General features: G+C 52.9%; 1 protein-coding gene across 3 annotated transcripts in view; it reads right to left on the bottom strand.

Moving 5' to 3' along the window:
• Nucleotides 1-23,425, bottom strand: part of LOXL2 (lysyl oxidase like 2) — a 59,478-nt gene that overhangs the window by 6,523 nt on the left and 29,530 nt on the right. Inside the window, exons 5-9 of one of the 3 annotated variants that reach the window (XM_032855810.1) lie at nucleotides 21,704-21,908; nucleotides 15,141-15,292; nucleotides 9,627-9,794; nucleotides 7,607-7,769; nucleotides 3,394-3,637 (exon numbers count right to left, since the gene is read on the bottom strand). In XM_032855810.1, the coding sequence (XP_032711701.1) occupies nucleotides 3,394-3,637; nucleotides 7,607-7,769; nucleotides 9,627-9,794; nucleotides 15,141-15,292; nucleotides 21,704-21,908 (932 nt within the window). The remainder of the gene's footprint in view (nucleotides 1-3,393; nucleotides 3,638-7,606; nucleotides 7,770-9,626; nucleotides 9,795-15,140; nucleotides 15,293-21,703; nucleotides 21,909-23,425) is intronic. The other 2 variants (XM_032855811.1, XM_032855813.1) reach the window with 2 other exon arrangements.

Below are 23,425 nucleotides of genomic sequence, written 5' to 3'. Positions count from 1 at the left end.
ATAACCTGACACTTGGTGGAGGTCATTGTGATCCGGAGAAAAGGAAGGATGGCCTTCCACCTTAAGACTTCGGAGCTCAATATGCTAAGACATGATGTCAGTGGAAGAAGGAGATGATGGAGATGCGGAAGACGGACCACGCCAGTCCAGAGGAAGATGGCAGCTTTGTTTTCCTAGGTCCCTGGGGACCCACATAAAACTCTGAATCAGAAAGTTGGTGTGTGCTGCAGAAATGCTGTCACCCTTCACCCTGTCCAACCCCTGCCACGTGTCCCCTCGTGCCTCCAGAATGGACAGTCATAGCTGGGGCTCAGCGGCAGCTGGGACAATGATCCTGTCCCCACTGCAGAGAATATGGAGGAGGGGAGGATGGTGGCGGGTGTTTCAGAATCACAAGGTGCTGTCATGAAGGGTGAGGGCCTTCTGCTCACTCCACCCGCCCTCCCCATGTGCTGGGAGCCCTCTGGCCAGAACAAAGCCCTACAGATGGGGCAAGGGCCTAACATTGGCTCCCAGAGGCCACATCACATCTGTGGGGCTTTGATCCAAGATGGGGCCTGCTCTGCACATGGTGGGAGCTAGGCAGAGTAAAGGAAAGTCTCCTCTTTGGAGCAGGGCTGTCCCTGGGTCTCTGGGCTGGGCCCTGGGCTGTGCTTCCACCGCCTGCTTGCCAGCTCCCAGGGGCTGCCTGCAGGGTGAGGACTCATCCCCGGGCCACAGCAGGGGCAGAGCGGCTCTGTGTCCAGCTCCGCCTGGACCCTGCCGGACCTGGGACGTGACGTGCCAGTGAAGTAGGGGTGGCCCCGCTCCCTGGGGCACAGGCAGGGTCATTGAACCACGGCACGGTGCATATAAGAGAGGACATCTCAGGGCATTTTCTTCTACCTCTGGTGGGCAAGGGAGGTGCTAAGGGGGTCAGTCTTTAGGTTTCATTTCAAAGCTTTCAAAGAACATAGTTCCATTCCTCACTGTAGCGTTAATCACATTGGGAGTGATAATTTTCCCCATGCACACTGATTTGAGCCAGGGTTCTCAGCTTTGGCTCCACAGTCAGTAAGTCTGCTGAAAGAGGATGTTGAATCTTCTAGAAATAATTTTTTGTTTTTGGGTGAAGAAGGGCCTGCTTTCATCATACTCCCAAAGGGACCCAACCGAGGTTTGGGGCCAGAAGTCCTATTGAAAGTTCCTCCTACAGAGCCTGGACATGTCCCTCGGAGCTTTGGAGGCTGGGTGCTGGGGGGAGGGCAACAGTCTTATGCTCCCTGAGATCTCATGGCTGTAGGTTCTCAGTTACAGATGAGGAAGGGGTGGCTTGAAGGGATATATGCTTGGCCAGCATGTTTTTTCCACCCATCCCTCCCAAACCACCGATTAGAACATCTGTAAGCACAGAAATGAAACAGGACGACAGGAAAAGAATGGGGTGGGGTAGGGTAGAGACCAGGATGCTGGAGCTCCAGATCAGAAGGAACACGTCCGTGGTGTCACCATGTGTATTCTTAAAGGACAAACCACTGCTTGGAGAGCTAGCAGATGTCCCGCAGAGACTCCCACCATGTAATGTCGGGGCGGACCACCACGTGTGGGACAGAGATGCAATCACGTCCAACTTACAGCAGGCAGCGTCAGCTCCCGCCGGCCCAGGGCTCCCACCCATATGCTTTCTAGAGGCCATCAGGCACCAATCTGCTCATGACTTCAGTTTTACTCTCTGACGTCCAGCCTGCTGAAGGCTGACATACTTCTGTATGGAGACCAAAAATTCCCTGGCTAATTAGGACATTCAAAACATACGGATAATAATTATGAAGGAAAATCAACAAGTTCTAAATTCTATCCCTAGGCTTTTTCTTTTGAAACAGATTGAACAGTTCAATCCCTAAACCGGTTTGACTGTGACAGGAGCATCCATTGGGACACGGAGAAGCAGGCGAGGACAGGTTTCTGATGAACATGCAGCAGAGGTAACGGAAAGAGCTGGAGTCAGACAGACGCGAGCTGGGGATCCGCGCCTGGCAACTTCCTGTTGGACTTCCTGGACCAGCCCTATAAACACCGAGCCCCCGCTCCCCTACCCTTGAAAATGTGCCTGGCACTGAGAAGGGGGTCAATAAAAGTCAGTTCTTGTGCCCCTCATGGGGGTCGCTATGTTTTCCGTTGGAAGGACGCCTAGTTCTGGCTGGGCTGGGGCTCCTCAGACTTAAGACATTACATACACACCATTGCCTGGTGATGCTGACAAAATGCAGATTCTGGGGCAAAGGTCTGCCACGGATGACTCTGCCCGCCCACAGGCCTCCCTGTGAGAAGGAGGGAGCTCTGCCGCAGAGATGGGGGGCATCCGGGGAGAGAGGGTGCTCACTGGGGACCCCTCGGGGGCTTGCTGCCCTGTTGCACAGCAGGGCTCCCCGACTTCGTCTTCAAAAGTGTGTTCTCTTCTGTTCCCTCTCCCTGCCCAAGTCAGGTCCCCGCAGGAAAATCTGAATAAGCAAGGGCAGTGGGCTCTGGATTAGAATGAGAATCAAAAGCAAAGAGAAAGAAAAGGCCAGGAGATGAATGGGTGGTTTCTGTTGGCTCCAGCTAGGGCCAGCTCTAGGATTTCTGTTCTGGTGCAGGATTCATAGCACTGGGGCCAAGTCCACAGGCTGAGGGCTGGCAGGGACACTGGAGATCCCGGCTGATGTGGCCCAGATGGTCTGACATCACAAGGCTGGGTTGAGAGACTGGGTCTCATGACTGCTGGGTCCAGAACCCTTGCCTCCACACCCACTACCTTCCTGGAGATATTTCAAATATACATACATATATATTTTTTTTTTGAGGATATTTAAAAAATATATTTTATTTATTTATTTGACAGAGAGACAGCACAAACACGGGGAGTAGCAGGCAGAGGGAGTAGCAGACTCCTCGCTGAGCAGGGACCTGACATGGGGCCCGATCCCAGGATCCCGGGATCATGATCTGAGCTGAAGGCAGATGCTTAACTGACTGAGCCACCCAGGCGCCCCTCACATATATTTATAAAAATCCAAAAATTGCAGAACCCCCGAGCACTGTGCAGAGTGTGAACTTGCCATAGATGGACGTGAAAACCATCAACTTAGTGTCAGTGGAGATGAAACAAACAAGATGTTTGTTCCCTAACATTAGGCACTGGAGGCAAGAAAGAGACCAGGCTAGGGGAAGGGGATGGGGGCTGGGGCAGCTGGCGGTGGAGAATGGCTCAGTAAATGTGGAAGGCCACTGTGGCGACCTGGACCCCCTCTAATGTGGGCAGACCCTGCCTCCTGGATGTGTGGCCTCTCAGCTCTCTCTAGAGCGACCCTGCGATTCTGATTCCTATGCGGGCCCTGCACTGTGTCAGGCTGCTGGTGATGCAGGAAGGCTCACCTGTGGCAATCATGCCAGATCCACGCATGGCGGCCATTCTTGGGTCGGAAGTCAGACTGCCCGTTGTTGTGGATCTGGGAGGAGAAGCGCAGAAGGCGGCGGTAGCCTGTGGTGGGGTTGGTCTGGGCGGCCGAGGCTGAGAGGCAGTTCTCTTCCATGGCACACTGGAGCATGAACATGGGGCGGTCCTCCAGGTAGGTGCTCTGCTGGACGATCTCCGCATTGAGGACCAGGTCGGGGGCAGCTGGGGAGCACAGACGTGGTGTTCAAGCAAGAGGAGCGACCCTCCTCACCCCTCCAAGTCTTCTGCTTTGGACTCCTGAGCTGGGACCAACCCCATCCCTGCCTAGCATCAACATCTGGGACGGGCTCATGGTCTCTCCAGGTCCCCTCCTGGAGGAATGCTACCCCCAAATTCCTCTTCCCCTCCTCTGAGAGTCCTCTTGGATATTTCTGCAGCTATCAGTGCAACATGATGGGCAAAACACGAGCGTCCATTATATTGTTATCTCTCCTTTCGGGTGCCTGGAGATTTTCCATCGTAAAATACAAACAATAGCAATGATACTATGCTTCCCGGAGAGAGAGCCCCGTGAACACCTCAGTCTGATCCTTCTGGGAAGGATGCACAGTTTACAACACGTGTGATAGTGTATGTGGATTTACAGTCTGCTAATACCCTTTCCCTTAAAACACATCTTGACATATTTCCTTGTTAATAAATACCCATTACACATGCATTTTATGGCTGCATAGTATTGAATTCATAACCCTACCTCCTATTTCTCGATACACCGGTTGCTTGCCTTTTCTCACCATTAAAGATAAAGCTGTGATAAACATCCAGGAGTAAGTCTGTGTATATAACTTATTTCTTTAGAGGGTATTTCTAGAAGTGACATTGCTGGACGGAAGGGCTGCGTGTTTTCAAGGCTCTGATGCATGTTGCTCAATAACGGATTCTTCCAGTTTCCATGCATACTGTTGCTCTGCATGAGTTTCCACAAGGTGCATTTTTTTTTAAGATTTATGTACTTATTTTAGAGAGAGAAAGTGCAAGCTCGGGGAGGGGCAAAGGGGGAGAGGCAGAGAGAGAGAGAGAGAGAAGCAAATACCCGGCTGAGCATGGCTCCTCACACCTCGGGGCTCGATCCCATGGCCCTGAGATCATGACCTGAGCCAACTAAGTCTGACACTTAATGGGTTGACTGCGCCACCCAGGTGCCCTCAGGTGCATTTTTTAAAACAAAGCTTGATTGAATCAGTGAGCACATTGCACACTACAGGTGTTTAAAAAAAATTACCAATGGCTACACTCTGTATTTCCTCAACAAGCCTAATAGAAGGTTTATCTTTTTTACAAAAGGATTAACTGTAGGTTTCCCTTTAAAAGTCAGATTCTACTGACTATTTCTAGTACATCTGAATTCACAAAAGTATTGCCTGTGAATTACTTGTAACGGGATCCATCCTTCATTTTCTGACAAGTTGCTTGTAACTGGAGTGCGTGTGCGTCTGAGCTTTGTTTCCCTCAAGTTCACCAGAGCCTGGAGCGCTCCCCATGGCCCCCAGGCTGCATGGAGCTCTCAAGACACACTGGGACCCCGTGGGGCCGGCAGCCTCTCGAGAGCAAATCCACTTGCAGGGGATGGATGTGGAGCTGAAGGGTCTGGAGGGGGCCACACAGATGAGATGTGGGGTAAGGAGTGGAAGACAGCAATTGTTGAGAAATACTTCCTCTTGGAGGACACACACCAGGAGGCATGGCTGGTGCTGAGTGTCCTGGTCACACTTTTATTGGAGGCTATAATGAGTCTTATTCACTGTCTGTACCACAGTCGGTACTCCGTGGACAGCACTTCTGCTTACATCTGAGCTGAGCGAATGGGTCTCCCTTGCTCTTTCTCTCTTTCTCTCTGTCTTTCCACCAAGCATTCCAGTGAACCCTGTGCTAGGCTCTCTGGACAGTGCTGCACAAGGCTGACCTTACGTTGTCGCAGGAGAGACAGACAGAAGCCCATATTACTGCTTAATTACGGTTGTGACCAGAGCCAGAAGGTAACATATGGAGGGTGTTGGAAATTATAACCAGGGGACCCAGCAGTAGGGAGGAGGTTGGGAAGGATTTCCTTGGAGGCAATTAGGGTTTAGTTGCTCCCTGGAGGGGGAGCAGGGATTACAAGGAGTTGCCCTACATGCTAAGTAGCATGTGTCAGGTCCCTGAGGCATAAAGGGGCACCTCTGTGGCTGGGCCACCAAGGAGGGGTGGGAGGTGGGAGGTGGCTCCAAATGAGGCTGGACAACACGTGCCTTGTGCAAGTTCCTGAATTCACCTAAGTGCTGTGGGGAAGCCTGGAGGGATTTGAATAGGACAGAAGCATGCGTGGGAGACCAGCATGGATTCCGGCCCTGGGGTGGGGGAGCCATCGGAGGGGCACCTGTCACTGTGGGGGTGCCACCGAGGAGCCTCTGCACTGATACAGTCTGGAGGAATGGCGCCTGGACACGGGCCGAGACGTAGAGGGAGTAGAGAAGACATGAGAGGTAACAAAGAAGACAGAGTGTATATGGCAGGGTGGGGGGTGGGTCAGCAGGAAGAGGGAGAGAAAAGGAAGATTTGCAGATACAGGGTGGAACTGGTCGGATGAGAAATAGTAATTATGCAGAATATTCCTCATCTGCCAATATGTAACATGCGTTAAGCCAGATCCACTAAGAGCTGTGTTCCAGGCCCAAATGGCCACTGTTCCCCCGCCTACCCCAGGAGTCACCCTGAGTGATGCCTTTGGCCTAACTTGAGTTCTCAGAGCCCCATAAAACTCATTTTTCACCTGCCATGAGGATGTCAAGGGCACTGTTGATCCCATAACTGTCTGTCTGCGTGAGAAATTCCCTTCCATCTCAGAATCTAGAACAGTGGGCGTCTCCCATCTCATGGGTATATTTCTACTTCATGGACACTGTGGATGACATTAATGACCAGGTTTCCCTCCTTCCTTTGGCTGTTAGGAAGCTCCTGGTGAATTTTATGACCTCCCGACAGTATACGAATAGGACTCTATAGCACGTATTTTTTTTTAATCTCTCTCTTGGTTCCATTTAGCTTTTTGCCAATCCCTACTTTTCACATCTGATCTTCTCCTAGGCTACCTTGAATTTTATTTAGGTTTATGTTATTTTCCTCTTGGAAATGATGGTATATTACAAATATAAATAAATTAAGAAGCCAAGAAAAGGCCCCTGACTGCTGCTCTCTGTTTGGATGTTCCTCCGGGGGAGGCCGGTTAAGAGTGACGAGCTCTTCCTTGGACTGGGTGGTCCACCCAGAGAAGCTCACGCCTGGGGGGTGGGAGGAGGGCAGTCCTGCCTTACAAGGAAGGCTTAGAAAACGCTGGGTGAGTCTAAAGGGGTCAATGGTGCACAAAGCTCCCTAGTTCAGGTCTGGACCCCTGGCTTTCCATGATGGTAAGAGATGGCGATGGCACACTACTGTCTTCTGGGCACTCACGCATGTTTCCTGTCACTTTAATTCCCATCGTCTAGGAAAAACCGTAACTAGAGATCAGAGTGGTTAACTCTGCCAAGATTAGCTAATAAAGGGCAGGTGGGGTCTGCTCTCAGGTTCTCTGGCCAGATCCGGGGCTTCTTGCACCTCCCAGATTCACGAGGGAAAAGGCTAAGTGTGGTTTTAGAAGGTCAAGGCGGGAGGGCAGCACTGTCACGAGGCTCCGGAGAGCAGTGTGCCCACAAGGCTGCAGGGCTAGTCCTCTCTCTCTCTCTCAGCACAGAAGGGAGCCTTCATGAGCTGGGCCATTCTGAGTCCCCGCAGGGGTTCCCCTTCTATGTTTTCAGTCTCTCTAGGATTCCCAGGGACTCACCAGGAAGCTCAGTTGTCTCCAAGGTGTGAAAATAAGCAATGCTTTTTGGAGCGGGTTGGGAGGAAGGAAGCCAACACACACGGAGCCGGGTATGTGCTTCATCTGCTTCCCTGGCCTCAGAAACGGCCCTGAGGAAGGTGCTGTCTTCCTCGATAACTGGTAAGAGCTGGGAGTTCTCAGGGACAGAACTCAAGGAAGGTCCCCTGTCTCCGGGGTTTGAACCCAAGGCTCCCAGACTCCCCAGTCCCTCCCTCCCGCTTCCTTTCCACGGTCATCAGGCAAGTGTTGGGGTGTCTGTGCGGGGGAGGGAGCCTGTGACCCCCAGGAACTCTCACTTTCTGAGCAGGCGACTCCGGCCCCATACTGCACCGCGCCCTGGGGGCAGGCCACATCCTCGTCCTGGCGGCAGTGTGCCAGGGACAGCTCGGTTCCCGAACACTTAACCGCACTCATGACCACCTTGTTGGCGTAGATACTTCCGTGCCAATACCAGGTCTCCTGGAGGAATCAAAAGACATGGGAAGCGTGTCACCATGAGCTGTCACTTTCTCGTATTCGGTCAACTTTCAGCCTCAGGAAAATCCCAAGGCTGAAGCTAAATGTAAGCCCACTTTTTCTAATGGTGACAGCGGCGGCACACACAGCCACAGCCCCGAGCCACGCAGTTTGCTGGTGGTGGAGTGGGGGAGAGCCCCGTGCTCTGGCTCTGCCTCTGGTCCCCGCGGGGAAAGTGTGGCTAAGGTTTTGGTCAAACGGCTGTCCAGTGTTGTGCGTCAGGAACGACAGGCGCCGGTAACTCGGGCTGCTTGCTCCCCAGCCCTGAGCCCAGGGGCAGACAGGACTTGCCTGTCAGGGTCCTGTCTCCTCTACACCTGCACGTGCTCTCGGAGTCCTTGGCACAGTGCTCCGGAGACCCTGCCCATCTATCAGAACAGGCAGGAGAGAAGAAACCTGTTCACACGTGATAGCTCATCATGCGTACATCCTACTGGTTCTCCTTAACGGTCGTCCTCTGGAGAGAGGACTGGGGCCTCAAGAAGGGACAGGGTGCGTAATCGGTGGCAGAGATCCGGGCCCACATCATGACCCTTCTGAGGCCCAGGTGTGTTAAGAATGAGCTCACCGGGAACGAAAATAACGGGATGGGCGCTCTGCGAAAGAACTGTTCTCTCCTCTTGCTTTGGAGCCCAGGGAGGGCCCTGGCTTGTCGAAGCAGCATTAGGAGAGACACTGTGGGAAGCCAGGACCCTGGAGGGAATGGGCAGGGCTCTCAGAGGCCGGGCCCTTCTGAATGGTAGAATGAGGAGCCACAGGACAGCTCAGGACTCAGCTCCTACCCTGGACCCAGCCAGCCCGTGGCAGGCAGTAAGGCTCTGCAAGGCTTCGGAGCTGACCCAAGTCAGCTCCCTCCCTAGGAAATCCTGTTCGCAAGGCGGGACCCCCACCCCCCACCCCGCCTCCCTGCACAAGAACTAGGGGCAGGTTTAGCTAAGCAACATGGGACCTCCAGACATTTTCCCTTTCTCCAAACACAGAGAAAGTGTCTAGAGCCAGGACACTGAGGACCTGACCGGTTCCTTCCATGTCACAGGGAGTAGAAGGGATGCCTGGGAGGGCAGCCACATTGGCCCAGATCATTACACAGAAGGCTGGTGGGGGTAGAGATGGGAACAGACCTCAAGTCTCCCATCTCTGGCTTCTCCTCCCCCCACAGCCGCCTCCTCACAATGTGTCCTCACAATACAGCTTGCAGAAGTCAATGATTTGTGAAGCCAAAGTGCTCTTGCCTCTCCTCTGCTGCCTTTCGATAGGGGCAGGGGCTTAGCTGCCTTCAGCTGAGTCCCTCTCTTTCAGGAAGGGGCTGGCTGGACAGCGGGAAAGGCTTAGAGGTTTACCAGCCAATCAAGGGGAGAAGGCGTGAGTACAGACGCCGGATGGGAAACACGGTCTGGACAGAGGGGCCTCCAAGGGAGTGAGAGCTAAGGCCTCTGGGGTGCCAGGCCTTTGGGCTGGGTGGTCTTCACTGCCCCATAGGACTGAGTTGCTTCCCTCTGCATAGGCACATCAGAACACCCCAGAATCAGCCCCCAGCCCAGGGTGAATCCCAGTACTCTAAGCAGAGTAGACCCTGGAAACCAGAGTCCAGCCCCGTATTCTGGAGCGGAGAAAAGAAGTCCAGAGCAGAACATGACCCAGAGCCGAGGCCAGGATGAGGTTCCTGGTCCCTCTCCCCCCAGCTCAGGGCATTTTGCTGTCCACCTCCCGGGCAGCTGGGGAAGGTGCATGGAAAGCAGGTCCTGACTGCGAGGGTGAGGGTCACACCGGATGGAAGGGGCTGAGGTGGGGGCTTCTCACCTGGAAGGCATTGCTGGCAAACCCCAGGCCCAGCTGCCGGCAGACCACCATGGCCTCCACAATGCCCCAGTTCTCGCCACACACCGTCCCCCATACGAGGGACCCGTTCCTCTCCACTAGCACCTCCACACGGCCCTCGTAGGGGTTCCGGCCCCCGTTCAGGCGCAGCTGTGGACAGAAAGAAAGGCAAAGTCACCAGATGGAACGGAGGGGAGCTGCCCCACCGTATTGCCATCAGTCTCAACTTTCCCCAAGCCGGGAATTCCTGCCTGGGACACAGTCAGAGTCAACAGCATCACTGAGAGCCTGCTGTGAGCCTGCATGGTGCCCAGCGCAGGCTTGTGTATTAGGTCCCGACCTGCAGGCAGCCCAAGGCCTTAGAGGCCTGGGCACTGACCCCCACCGCTGCACCAGCCCCTGCTCCCTGCTGCCATCCCTGAGACACCTGGGGAGGGCTGCCCTTAGAAGCAGACACCCGGGAGGATGCGCCAGTGTTACAACTTAAATGTTAGAACTTAAAATGTTAGAACTTAAAATTATTAAAAATGTTAGAACTCCCTGAGACTTCTTCCTAGGCTCTTTGGTCATCAGCACACCCTCTGCTTGGCTGGTTCCAGCTCCCAATCTCATCTGCCCCCATCCCCACTGTCCTCTCCACCAGAACTCCCTTCTGAGACCCCGTAACCAGCCGCCTATTTGACAGTTCAAATGCTGTCACAGTTCCACGTGTCAGTTTCAGGGAGACCCCAAATCTGAACATGGCGTCTTCTCCATCTCCATCTAAACCTGTGTTCTATCTCCTCCTTGTTCCCCTATTGCAGCAAAAGGCACTCCCGTCTACTCCAGGGGCAGCACACTTTCTGCAAAGGGCTGGGAGGTGTTTTAGGGTTCATGGGTTGTGCGCTCCGTGTCATAAGCACTCAGCTCTGCCGCACAGCTTAAGAGCGGCCTGGGCTAATGGGTCAGTGGCCAAGCGTGGCTGTCTTCCCAGTAAAACTGTAATGACAAAAACAGGCAGAGGGATAGGTCTGGCCTGCAAGCTGTCCTTTGCTGATCCCAGTTGACTCTGTTATACAAGCCAGCCATCCCGGAGCCATCCTCCACACCATCTTCTCTCTCTCTCCTGCAACATCCGGTCAGAACCTTCCTCGGTGGATTTTATCTCCAAAGTCTCTTTCCAGTTCATCGCTTCCCTTTGCTCTGCGTGGACCCTCTTGTCTCAGCGCCATCATCCCCTGCCGGAGCCAGACCCCCTCCTTCTCTCGGCCTCCGCTCTAGACTTCATCACCCTCTTGTCTAGTCAGAAGTCAGCGTCAGCTTTGAAAGGGCCCTGCTCGTATCGCTTCCCGGCTCAGAGCATGGTAGCGGCTTCCCCTTGCTCCGCCACTCATGCTTCCATCCGGTTCTATGACCTCCAGGCACGCAGGACTTCCTCCGGTTTCCACGGCTACCTCTCAACCGAGTCGCGCAGTAAGCCCTGTGTAAGCCCACGACATATATGTGCCCTTCTGCCCGGCTGATCCTTGTTCACTCTTCCGAGTCCGCACCCTGAGCCACTTCCCTCCATTGGGGTCCGTGGCCACGGACACACTCCGTTGCTCCCTACACGTCTCCCTCTGAGCACTTCCAACAGTTATAATTAAGCTAACTCACGATTTGTTTAACATCTGTCTCCCCCACGCGAGTATAGGCTCCTAAGGGCAGAGCTGTATTTGTGCGGTTTCCTGTGTGATTGAGAATTAAGACGGTACCTCACAAATGTCAGGTTCTCCAACAATACATTTGGAAAGAATGAATGAATGATCAGTCTTAGGGACTGAAAGCATGGACCAGCTTAGGTGAGCTCAAGCAGACAGATCTGGAGATTGGGGAAGGGATCTAAAAATGCTCGCCTTCATCCAAACACCTTACGCTGCTTCCTTTGTACGCCTAGCAATTCATTCCTTTGGGACAAGGCATGACGCCTCCAGAAACCCTCATATACTGGGCTGTTGGCTTGCCAGTTCTTTAGGGGTTTCAAAGGTCAGTGAGGTCAGCTGGCAAACAGACAAATCAAGGGCAGCCATGATGCCGGGTCTACCTCCCAGGCTTGTGGAGAGGAAGATTTAAATAAGATAATTCATGGAAAATCCTCACATCGTTAAGTGCTCAGAAGAAATATTAGTCAGTATCCTAGTAATGATCTTTATTAGGGTGGAGTCCCTTCAGAAATCAAAACTCTCTTCAGAAGAACTAGAAGGGGTCAGAGCAGGCAAGAAGAGGGCTGGCCTTTGGGAGGCCAGCGTTTGTCTTCTGAGCATTTCTGGGCTGAGAGCCCGGGTGAAGGTAGGCACTGGACACGGTCTTAGATCTGGATCGTACCTCACCCACGACTAACATATCTTTGGGTCTATGTAAAATACAGACAAGTAAGAGGAGCAGAGCCACTGAGAAAATCCCAGAACAGCAGAAGGCAGGCTACCGGGCTTTAACATGCCAAGGAAAGGGCGGCACCTTGGGCAGGGCGTGTGTTTAAACCCATTGGGGGCATCTCTAGGTCGCCACAGGCCATCCCCCTCCCCTGGTGTGGTTTCCAGCCACCCCCACCAAGCCCGTGCACCCTGGGGAGGTGGAGGCTATGGGAGTGGACCCGTCCGGTGGGCCAGGTGAGCACTGAGGCTAATGCCAGTGGGCAGTGAGGCTAAGAGCAGAATGACTTTTAATCGGGTTTGTTACTGTTTTAGAGTTCCTTGTGGACAGTGCCTTGCCTTATGGACTATTGTAACAGTCAGTGACAGGGACCAGGGACAGCTCTGGGAGTTTCAAGATGCACTGGGGGCCTTTTCTCATTTTCTAGAGAAGACCAGAGGCCAGCCATGGAGCTCTAACACGGCCCAGGACACTGTTCTCCATGCCCCGGGCCCCACTCTGAGGCCCCAGCATTCCCCAGCCGGATGTGCCAGTAGAGGTGTTCTGCCCTCACCAGCATGGGAGGAACCCCGAGAGGCCTCGGGTCAGCCAGCGAGGGTGCCAGGGAGGGTCCAGTGTCCTCAGAGTTTCTGAAAATAACCCTGGCACTCCCCTTTCCTTATTCCTTTGATTCTCGATGGCAGCAGTCTGGGGTCTGAAAGAAGGGCGCGGAGCACAAGCAGCTACGTTCTCCTGAACACCAACAGGGAAAGCAAAACACTTCCCGCCAGTGCCATCCAGCAAGGCTGCCTTGTGTTTTGATAAGGTTGTGGTTGACCAGTCCCACACCTATTTTGGGATGTGAGGGGGTAGGAGGCAAGGGAACATGACCCGGATGTCAGCCTGAAAGGAAGCACGGGCACTTGCCAACTCAACATTCCTCACATGGGCTTGGTCTTGCTAACCAGGCCGGGCCAGGGGAGGCCCGCAGCTCAGAGGTGAACCGGAGGTCAGCAGGGGTGGTCACCCGGGAAACCCACCTGCCCTTCCCAGAGCCTGCTGGGCTCGGCTGCCCCCTCCCAGCAGCAAGAGGAATGAGGCTTTGCTGGGGCCAGATGACCAAAGCCACCGGCTTCCAAGTGTGCGGTCTCTAGTAGCCATTCAAGAGAAAAGTCAATTTCCTACCGAACAGGGGTGGCAGAGAAGCCAGGGAAATCATCTCCCTCAACGTCCTTCTTTCCAGAGGAGTAAACTCAAGCCTCAAAGAATTATGGAAGGAATCGGCCAGTGAGTGACGGCGAACTGACTCGTGTGCCCGTGGAATTCCCGCGCTGCAGCCCCAACCCATTAATACGGCTGTATTTGGAGAAAGGGTGTTTCAAGAGGTAATTACGTTAAATGACGTCATAAGGGTGGGCCCTAATGCAATACGACAGGCACCCTTTTAAGACGAGGAAGAGACACGGGGGTTGCATACACTGAGGCCGCATGAGGACACAGGAGGAGGCGGCCATCCGCAAGCCGGGGAGAGAGGCCTCGGCAAGAACCAGCCCGGCCAGCACTTTGATCTTGGATTTCTAGCTGCTCCAGTTGTGAGGACCAGCATTTTTAGCATCGAAGCCTCCCAGTCCGTGGTGTTTTGTTATGGCGGCCCCAGCAAACCAAGACGTGGTAACAGCTGAGTGTCTCGGCGGTTCTGTCTGGCAGACCTGCCGGTGCCCTTGGGAGCCCTGAGCCACACCATGTGACGGGCTGGCCTGCTGCGGGGCCGAGGCAACCCATATGGCCTGTGGGGCTTTCTTTTACAGGGGACCTTGCCCATTTCCTTCCCAGGGGATGGGAGGCCGGGGTAAAAGTCTCCCAGGCCTCCTGCTTGAGCTCAGGGAGCACCTGCTGGAGCCTGGAGGGCCTGTGCAAGGGTTGGTGCTGGGAGCGCAGTGTCCCCGCTGGCATCGCCGAGCGCACGGCCTGGCTCAGCCATCCCAACCACAAAGTGCATCTGGAAAACATCACTTTCTTTGGCCTAGGTCTTTCATTTGGGTTGAAAACCCCACTCCACCCACCCACCTCCAATCAGCCTAAAGGTCAGGCTGCCATGGCATACTAGGACCGGGGCATGTCACCTTCCACAGCTCCGTACGGCTATCTTGCAAGGCTGCCAGACGACTGGAGATGGCAAGTGTCTCCCGTAGCCATGGACTTGTGGCCCGTGCTCCCACTCACCCACAGGCAAACTCACAGCTTGGCTGAGGGCTGTAGGGGTCTCATTTTGGATCCAAATGCATGTCGTGGCTGACCGGTTTGGCATGCCGGTGCCAAGGTCAAGAATCAGGGTCAAAGCAAGAACCCAACGGGAGAGCCATCTTGTGCCCTGATGTGTCTGCATTTGCTCGTTTTTAAAATAAGCACTTAAGAAACTCTTCCAATGGGCCAGCCAGGTAGCAGGTGACGCCTGGGACCCAAACAAATACGTGGGACAGTGAAGAGCAATGAATAGAACGTACTGGACCTTTCCTGAGGATGGGGGAGACTGAGAGGAATTCATCTTGTTGGCTAGCCCTGTGGGAAAAACCAGCCAAGCCGGGAGACACGCTGATGTAGGATTTTAGACACTTACCTCAGGAGAGGAAAGGTGTGTCTCCGGTATAATGTTGTTAAGGTTTCCCTGTCTTTCCCTTTGGTTACCAAACTACACTTTTCTGTTCCAAAATAATGTCTATACTGTGCTTACCCTTGTGTAACTTGTAGACCCGCTGTCGACGTGGTTGCCCTGGGTCCTTGCACAGGTACCATGCCAAGGGTGTCAGAGGTGCTACAGACCTTGAGACCCTTACAGAAAGGACTAGCGATCACGCCACATGTCCAGTCCCCGTGCAGGGGGTGGCATGCAGCAGGGGCCCGATATCTGTCCCTGAGGAACAGGGTGCTTATCCATACATTTTCTCCCTCGGCACACTTAATGAATGCAAGGCGACAAAGTTGTTAATAGTGACAGCAGCGGAGCCTGGCCCTTTCTGAGCTCATCCTCAGAGCACTCAAATTCCACCTGTGAGAACCCTTGAGTGTGAGGCCACTTGGCTCAGACTTTCTGGGGCTCAGTGACCAAAACAGAGCACAGACCCTCACCTTCTTCTGGAAGCCCATGGCGGGGATGTTACATCTCACGCCGGCATCTTCTTCGTGGTTGCAGCCTTGAGACTCGGCATTGAATTTGCAGTCTATGATGGACTTCTCATTCCCGGTGCACTCAATTTCGTTGAGGTGGATGGGTCCTATCCCTGCGGGAGGAAAAAAAGCATGTACTAGTGACAGCTTCCAAAGGAAAGTTTCTGGAATGTGCAAGAAAGTCCTAGACAGGAAGGACATGTTTGTCCCATCCTCAAACTCTTCCAGTTGCGTCCCATCATCAGCTCAGGCTCCAGGCCTCCTCTCCGCGGAGAAAATTGCTTCTTGTCTTGGGATTCACTTCTCCCCTGAAAGCAAATCAAATGTGCCACTAACTTCCTGCACGACCCTGGCCAATGCACTCAGCCTCTCTGAATATTGGTTTTCTTCTGGGATAAAGTGTTGGATGAGAAGACACCTAAGGTCCCTCTCCAACTTTAATACCCTATGTGTTTTGAACCTGAAGGGGTGACTAGCCCTACAGAATTAGAGTCCCTACAGGAAAGTGACAGCACAATCAAACTGGATGATTTGAACAGAGTTAGAAAAAGGGATTTTGAAAATAAAGGTAAGGGGTGCCTGGGTGGCTCATTCAGTTGTGTCTGACTTTTTTTTTTTTTTTAAGCGTGTCCGACTCTTGATTTCAGCTCAAGATCTCAGGGTCCCAGAATCGAGCCCTGCACTGGGTGCCACGCTCAGTAGGGAGCCTGCTTGAGGATTCTCTCCCTCTCTCTCTCCCTGCCCCTACCCCACTCGTGTGCATGCATACTCTCGTGCTCTCTAAACTAAATAAATAAATCTTTAAAAAAAGAGAAGATAATAAAGGTATGGACAGAGTGTAGGGAAATCACAAAATCACAATGGGCAATCCAACACTCAGAGGCTAACAATGGGACACAGAAATGGCTCCTAGGCCTGCAGGAGTGAGGGGAAGATAGGTGTCTGACCCAGGAGAGCAAAGAAACTGTGGAAAGGCCACCTGTTAAGAGCAGTTCATTACTCCTGGTCCAAGAGGGACACAGCGGCCCACAGGGACCCTGCAGGGAGAAGAGACACCTGGCCTCCCTCCTCTCCCCAGCCTGTCTCCTGCTGGTGCTCCCTGCTGCGACCACCTGAGTGTGCCCCCTGGGCACTGGCAGTGTGGACAGGTGAGCTGCTGGGGTAGAGACAGCAAATGATGTGGCAAGTGACCAATGGTGAACATGCAGGGCAACTGCTCTCATATGTACCCACATAACCACAGGGAGCCCCCCACTGCTGGGGAGAGAGAATTCCCAACCTGACCATCCTCGACTTAGCTCAGCTCACAGGGTTACCTCCCCTCTGTCTAGCCCATCAATGTGGATGGAAGCCCAGTTCTCTCCAGGAGCTCTGGGCTGCACTGACTCCCTCTTTGGTCCCCGCCCTGCCTGGGATCACCTCTCTCTCCTGACCCTCACCCACCATCCTCCTCTCGCTCGGGTCCTGCCCCTCAACACTCAGAGACTCACCCCCCATCTGACAGCTGCCCTCCCCTAAGCACTGCCCGCCCCCCACACCCCGACCTGTCACTGTCATCCCCATCAGAGTGAACTTCTTGGAAATGCTGTTTTGTCCCCTTTACTTCCCCGGCCAGCAGAATGACCACCTCCCACCTGCTTCTCTTCCAGCCGTCTCCATCCTGGGAAGTCCGGTTCGATGTTCTCACCAGAACCCAGAGCTCATCTCCGGTACTCCCTCTTTCTCTGTGGTTGACAAGGAATCCATCACCACACCTGTGTACTCTGCTAAATCTGGGTGCTCTGCATTTCTGCCATCACAACGCTCATCCCACCCTGTCTTCTCCCATTTGGATAAATGTAAGAGCCTCTAGGCTCTATCCTGCCTGTTCATTCCAAAATATTCGCCGCAGGGCAGCCCAAGAGTGCTGTTAATGCCTGTTGCATCAAGTCACTCCCCATCTAAAGTCCCTGGGACGGCTTCTCACTGCATCAAAGGGTAAAATCCACAGTCCCCAGGTGGCAGCTCGGCACAATGTGGCCTCTCACTTAGCCTTCTGGCTCGGCCTGCTCCTCCCACCTCCGCTGTCCCACCACCTCTCCTTTGGCTGCTTGACTGAGCTGAGCTTTTCCTCTGCCTGTACCCTCTGTCCAGACCATCTTCCTCGCCCCTTCACCAGCTAACTCTCACTCAGCCTTCAGGGCTCAGCTTTGACCACTTTCTTCAAGAAGCCTTTCTGATTCCTGTCTGAGCTGAGCCCCCTCTGTTCCATGTCTGCTTCCCTACTGGGCTGGAGGCCCCACAAGGGCAGACATCATGTCTGTGTTCCTTCTGTGATCTCCGTTGCAGAGGTTTCCAGAGACACTCGGTATCTAGGCTCACCAAGGCCAAAATTAACATCCAGGAGCAACCTATGTTAGCAAGTGAGAGCCAAGTTTCCCTTCCCTTAGAAATTCACAAATTCACAAATTCAATTCACAAACAATAAGGCTTCCAACTCAATCGATTAAAACACAGTGACTACAGCTGGAGGCATCCAAGGTCTCAGAGCACAGAGGCTGTGACAGCACAGACCCCGAACAGGGTCCTCGAGGCAAGCAGGGGCCCCAGCTCCGGGAATTGGGTGGACACAGAGACGGGCAGCACCCTTGGACCTGAGTATCCGATGTGGGGCTTGCTTGACGACTGTCAGAAGGATGGCGTGTATTTCTTGAGCACTTACTACGTGCTGGTTCCTGTCCTACACACATCGCGTACAAGAACTCATCAAGTCATTGCCAGTCAGTACAATGAGGAAACAGGGGGCTGATGATGAAGTAACGGGCCTAATGGAGGAGCCAGGAGGCAAAACAGGCAGTCTGGCTCCACGATGGGATTCTCTCCTGATGAGAAAACTCCCGTGTGCTGGACAGGAGCGGAAGGTTGCTGTGCAAAAGCATGGAGCGTTTGGGAGCACCTGCGTTCTTCATCTGGGGATGCTCTCTCTCGGCCCCTCCAACACCTCCTTTTGCTGACCTAGCTAGAGCCCGTCTCCAAGGATCTCAAAGCCTTCCTCGGCCCCACTCTGCCAGACACCAGTTCACCCCCACCTGCAGCTTCTGTCCACACCTCTCCCTGGGAGGCGAGGAGAGACTAGAGGAGGGAGCCTGCATCTCCTTGGGGAGTGACGGGCACTTTTGGAGCCCTAGCTCCCTCATCTGTCAAAGGCCATAATGCATCTCTCTGGCGGGGTGGGGTTGAGGAGGAATGACAGACACCAAGGATGGTCAGTTACCAGCGGCTCAGGAAATGGTAGAGTATCCGGATCCCATCTCATATCCCGTGGCCCCTCTGAATGCAGGTTCTCTTTGAGGGAGGCTATTTCTAGTTTCCCCCCTTTGACACGAGCTCCAGGGAAGCAGAAACCATTACCATAAATGTTTGTGGAATAAATGAATTCTCCATTCCAGGGCCCAACCCAAACAGTCCTCAGTGAACGCTTGTGAATCACTGGTCTACGGGACTGGCCAGGGAGGAAAGGTTTGGACGAGAGCCTAACGTGCTCTAGACTCCAGTTAACAACTGGGTGTCTCCTTCCAGCCTCACTTGTACAAATGCCCACGGGGTTCTCAGACACGTGGGGATGGGGCTCCAGAGGGTGGGCCCCACGTTCCTGAGGTAGACACACTCACGGCACAGAGATGGGAACACCCGTGTTTCTCAGTCTCTTCCTGCAACTCCCAGTTCTGCAGGGTGGAAGGCGTCCCTGAAGGCCGCTGGCCTGGGTCTACGGAGGACCATGGCCGGCAGTGCCTGTGGGCATCCTGACTCCCAGCCTTCGCCTGCTCCTGGTTCTGGACTGACCTCTGGATTGCTCCTCCTCACGATGCCTTCCCCACCTGCACTTTGGCCCTATTCTTCCCCCAAGTATCAAGCCTTGGCCCCGGGCTGGAGGGGGGTGGTACCCCAGGCCGTGGCCGAAGCAGAGCACTGGGCACAAGCCTAACCCCCTAGAGCGATGTCACAGACTCTAGACCCCCAGTCAACTCTTCAGGTCACAGTCACATTTTTAAGAGCCTAGTAGAATATAGTATGACATAGCATGGCATTTTGCATGCCATAGAGGTAAGCACTGTTTCCGGAAACTTCTGTTTCAGCTTTATGTGCATGGCCTGTCCCATTATGTGTATTTTCTGCTGGGGGATGTCAGGCAAAGGGCTTTCGAAACCACTGTTCTAAAGCTGTCCTGACCCACACAGCCACTGACCGCACAGAGCAAGTGGACCATGGCCGGTCCACACTGAGATGCTCTCTAAGTGTAACGCACAGCTTAGAGTTCAAAGGCTTGGTATGCGAAATGTACACTATCTCGTTAATAGCACTGATGGTGATTATATATCGAAATCATAATATTTGGGATATAGTGGACTAAGGGAAATATATTATTAAAATTAATTTTTCCTGTTTCTTTTTATTTATTTGGCTACAAGACAATTTAAAATTACTTCTGTGGCTCCTGCTATATTTCTATTGGACAGCTTAGGTGCAGAGTCTCAAACTTCTTTACCAAGCATTCACTCAGCTGATCCTACTTATGCAACTGGAATTCATTCATTCATTCATTCATTCATGTGTTCTTCATAAAATGAACAGCCTAGAGCACTATGAGTCGGGTACAGACTCAGCATTAGGGATACAGAGGTAAAGGACACAGGCCCTCTACTCGTGCAGCACTGGGTCTTGGGAGGAGGTGGCCGTGGAAACAGCCAGTTGGAGTCCAGATGTGTGCAGGGGGTCCCAGGGAACAAAGCACAGTGTCTGACTCCGACCTGACTTCCAACCTGGTGATAAGAGCAGGTCCCGGAGAATCATAGGAGGCTGGAGCCATGACTCCAGTGTAGAATCTGAAACCCCGGGTTTTGCTCAAGGTCACAGCTCAGACTGCTGGCCTCTTAGTCCTTGCCTTTCACACCCAAACTATGGGTGTGGTTGCTCAGTCCACCGGCCAGAGCCGGGACTGAACTGACCCCATCTGCTCTGTGACTTGACATTGACTGTGGACTTTTCCCTTCCTGCCTACCAGAGTTGACCTGCCCAGAGTAGTGGCAGATCATAAATCACCCAGTGGTTCTTTCAAGGACAGCATCAAAAATGCCAGCGGTTTCTTCCAGAGTTTGGTAGGTCCCTGGAAACCTGCAGCTGCTCTGGGCAGTGAAGTAACTAGGTCAAATAGCACACGCCCACAATAGATGGAATGCTTACATCATCCAGTGCTTATTTGTTTCTCAGAATGAGTGGGCTTTGTCCCGCAGGCCTTGGGAAAGCAGAGGCCAACACATCAGCCAATCAGGGACCCAGACTGTGGGGGTATTTGCCATCCAGGGGAACTCCAAAGAGCTCACCATGACCAGGGAGAAGAGGACTGGCCTGTGGTATAACTGAGACTTCTAGGTGGCACAAGGCAACGTCAGAGGCCAACCTAGATCCCTAACCTTCTGTGCATGCCCAGGAAGCTTGTGGGATTGCAGAATGGGGATAGAAAGTCTTTCTGAATGTGCACAGGACTGGGCCACGGTGGACATACCAGGAGAAGCCCAAATCTGAGAGCTAATGACTTGGGTTTCAGATTTCCTCCACCATTCATTATGGGGGTGACCACAGGCTTGTCCTCTCGCGCCTCTAGGCCTTGGCTGTTGGATCAGATGAACTGAGGTCCTCCCCAGCAGGGTGTCTCTGATTCCAGGACTCTCTCTCCAGTCCACTGGGCTTTTCCTTCCTCCAGCCTATGATCAATGACCTCACCACATTCCTCTCTGCGGGGCGATGGCCCTTGTCCGGCAGTATGGAAACATCTTCCCACAGGACAGGATGCCCCACCCTCGTCAGAAAGGGAAGCTATCTGTCATGTCCTCATGTCACGTTCGCATCACTGTTCTCAACGAAATGACCTGCTTGAAAGCCTCTTATACTTTTGTTCTCTGCTTAGATGAAAGATTTGTTCGGGACACTTAATAAGAACCAGGCCCCTTCTCATTAGCATCACGTGACATCCAAAGCGGGGCATCCTGTTCCCAGTCTCTGGTGGCAGGGAGAGAATGTTTGTGGGGCTATGCTATAGTGGGAAAGTGAGATGACTTTTGAGATTCTTGTGTGGAGATTCTTGTGTGCCTGGGGTGGGCCACGGCCAGAGGAATTCTGAGATCCTGTCCTAGAGGAAGGGCCTGAGAATTCCAGCTTTCTCGGTGGGACAATGGGGAGCACTGGGTTGCGAGCTGGGAGACCTCCATTAAAGTCTTCATAGGCTGCTAATAATGTTGTCTGATCTTGGTTACTCACTTCTTACTCTGGGTCTCAGCTTCCAAATTCATAAAATGGGGGGTTCGGGGCTCTAAGTTCCCTTCCAGCTCTGACTACGGAGGCCTGACAATTTCGAACAGAGCGGCAGCTGCGGGAGGGAGGAGACCAAGCAGGAAGACCCTGAAAAGCCCGAAGCCAGCCTGCTGGGGCTCCGCTCCCTGTGCCATGCTCCCCATAGAGAGACCCTTGAATGCCTCCCCAGTCCTTACCTTGCCCCAGCTGGGAGCCAGTGATGGCCTCTTTGGCACTCCCGAAGCCCAGTTCTCTGCAGACGACGCTGGCAGACACCAGGTCCCACTTGTCATCACAGACGGTACCCCATTCTCCGTTCTTGAGCACCTCCACTCGGCCCTCCCCGATGTTGGCACCACCTCTCAACCGCACCAGGGGTTGCTGGAGAGACACACGGTCCTGCTGAGTGCAAAAGCCGAAGCACGTTCTGCAGGCAGGCACTGCCCAACCCCCTCCCTTCCCTGTCTCCCCCCTCCGCAGCGAGGTGCCTCAGCTGGGAGCTGAGCCTGTGCGGGCACCTAACCAAGAAGGTGGGAGACTGAGACAGTGGACACCGTGCGAGGGTGGGGAGCCTGCCGTGTGTCCTTGTGCTGCACTTCCCGCTACCGCTACCTCTGATTCTACCCCAGGTCCAAATCAGCCCGGCTCTTCAGAAGAGGCAGCCCCCCTAGGTGCGCAGAGAGGGTGGGTGCTTACAGCTTATTTATTTTTTTTTTATTAACATAGAATGTATTATTTGCCCCAGGGGTACAGGTCCATGCATCATCAGGCTTACACAATTCATAGCACTCACCATAGCACATAAACTCCCCAATGTCCATCCCCCAGCCACCCTATCCCTACTGCCTCACCCCTCAGCAACCCTCAGTTTGTTTCCTGAGATTAAGAGTCTTTATGGTTTGACTCCCTCCCCAGTCCCATCTTGTTTTATTTTTTCCCTCCCTACACCCCACGACTCCCCGCCCTGCCTCTCAAATTCCTCATATCAGAGAGATCATATGATAGTTGTCTTTCTCTGATTGACTTATTTCGCTAAGCATGATACCCTCTAGTTCTATCCATGTCGTTGCAAATGGCAAGAGTTCATTTCTTTTGATGGCTGCATAGTATTCCACCATGTGTGTGTATACGTATATATGTATACACTGTGTGTATACATATATACGTATACACACAGTGTATACATATATACACATATGTATATATGTATATATACATATATATGTATACATACACACACACACCACATCTTTATCCATTCACCTGTTGATGGACATCTATGTTCTTTCCATAGTTTGGCTATTGTGGACATTGCTGCTATAAACATTCAGGTGCATGTGCCCCTCGGATCCCTACATTTATATCTTTAGGGTAAATACCCAGTAGTGCAATTGCTGGGTTGTAGAGTAGTTCTATTTTCAACTTTTTGAAGAACCTCCATACTGTTTTCCAGAGCGGCTGCACCAGCTTGCATTCCCACCAACAGTGTAGGAGGGTTCCCCTTTCTCCACATCCTCGCCAGAACCTGTCGTTTCCTGTCTTGTTATTTTTAGCCATTCTGACTGGTGTGAGGTGGTATCTCACTGTGGTTTTGATTTGTAACTCCCTGATGATGAGTGATGTGGAGCACTTTTTCATGGGTCTGTTGGCCATCTGGATGTCTTCTTTGCAGAAATGTCTGTTCATGTCCTCTGCCCATTTCTTGATTGGATTTTTTGTTCTTTGGGTATTGAGTTTGATAAATTCTTCATAGATTTTGGATACTAGCCCTTTATCTGATATGTCATTTGCAAATATCTTCTCCCATTCTGTCAGTTGTCTTTTGGTTTTGTTGACTGTTTCCTTTGCTGTGCAAAAGCTTTTGATCTTGATGAAGTCCCAATAGTTCATTTTTGCCCTTGCTTGCCTTGCCTTTGGCG

This window comes from Lontra canadensis, unplaced genomic scaffold (assembly GCF_010015895.1).
Source record: "Lontra canadensis isolate GAN:19392208 unplaced genomic scaffold, GSC_riverotter_1.0 scaffold10, whole genome shotgun sequence".
Lineage (NCBI taxonomy): Eukaryota > Metazoa > Chordata > Mammalia > Carnivora > Mustelidae > Lontra > Lontra canadensis.
The sequence above is the reverse complement of the archived record's forward strand: the minus strand, read 5'-3'. Positions and strand labels throughout refer to the sequence as shown.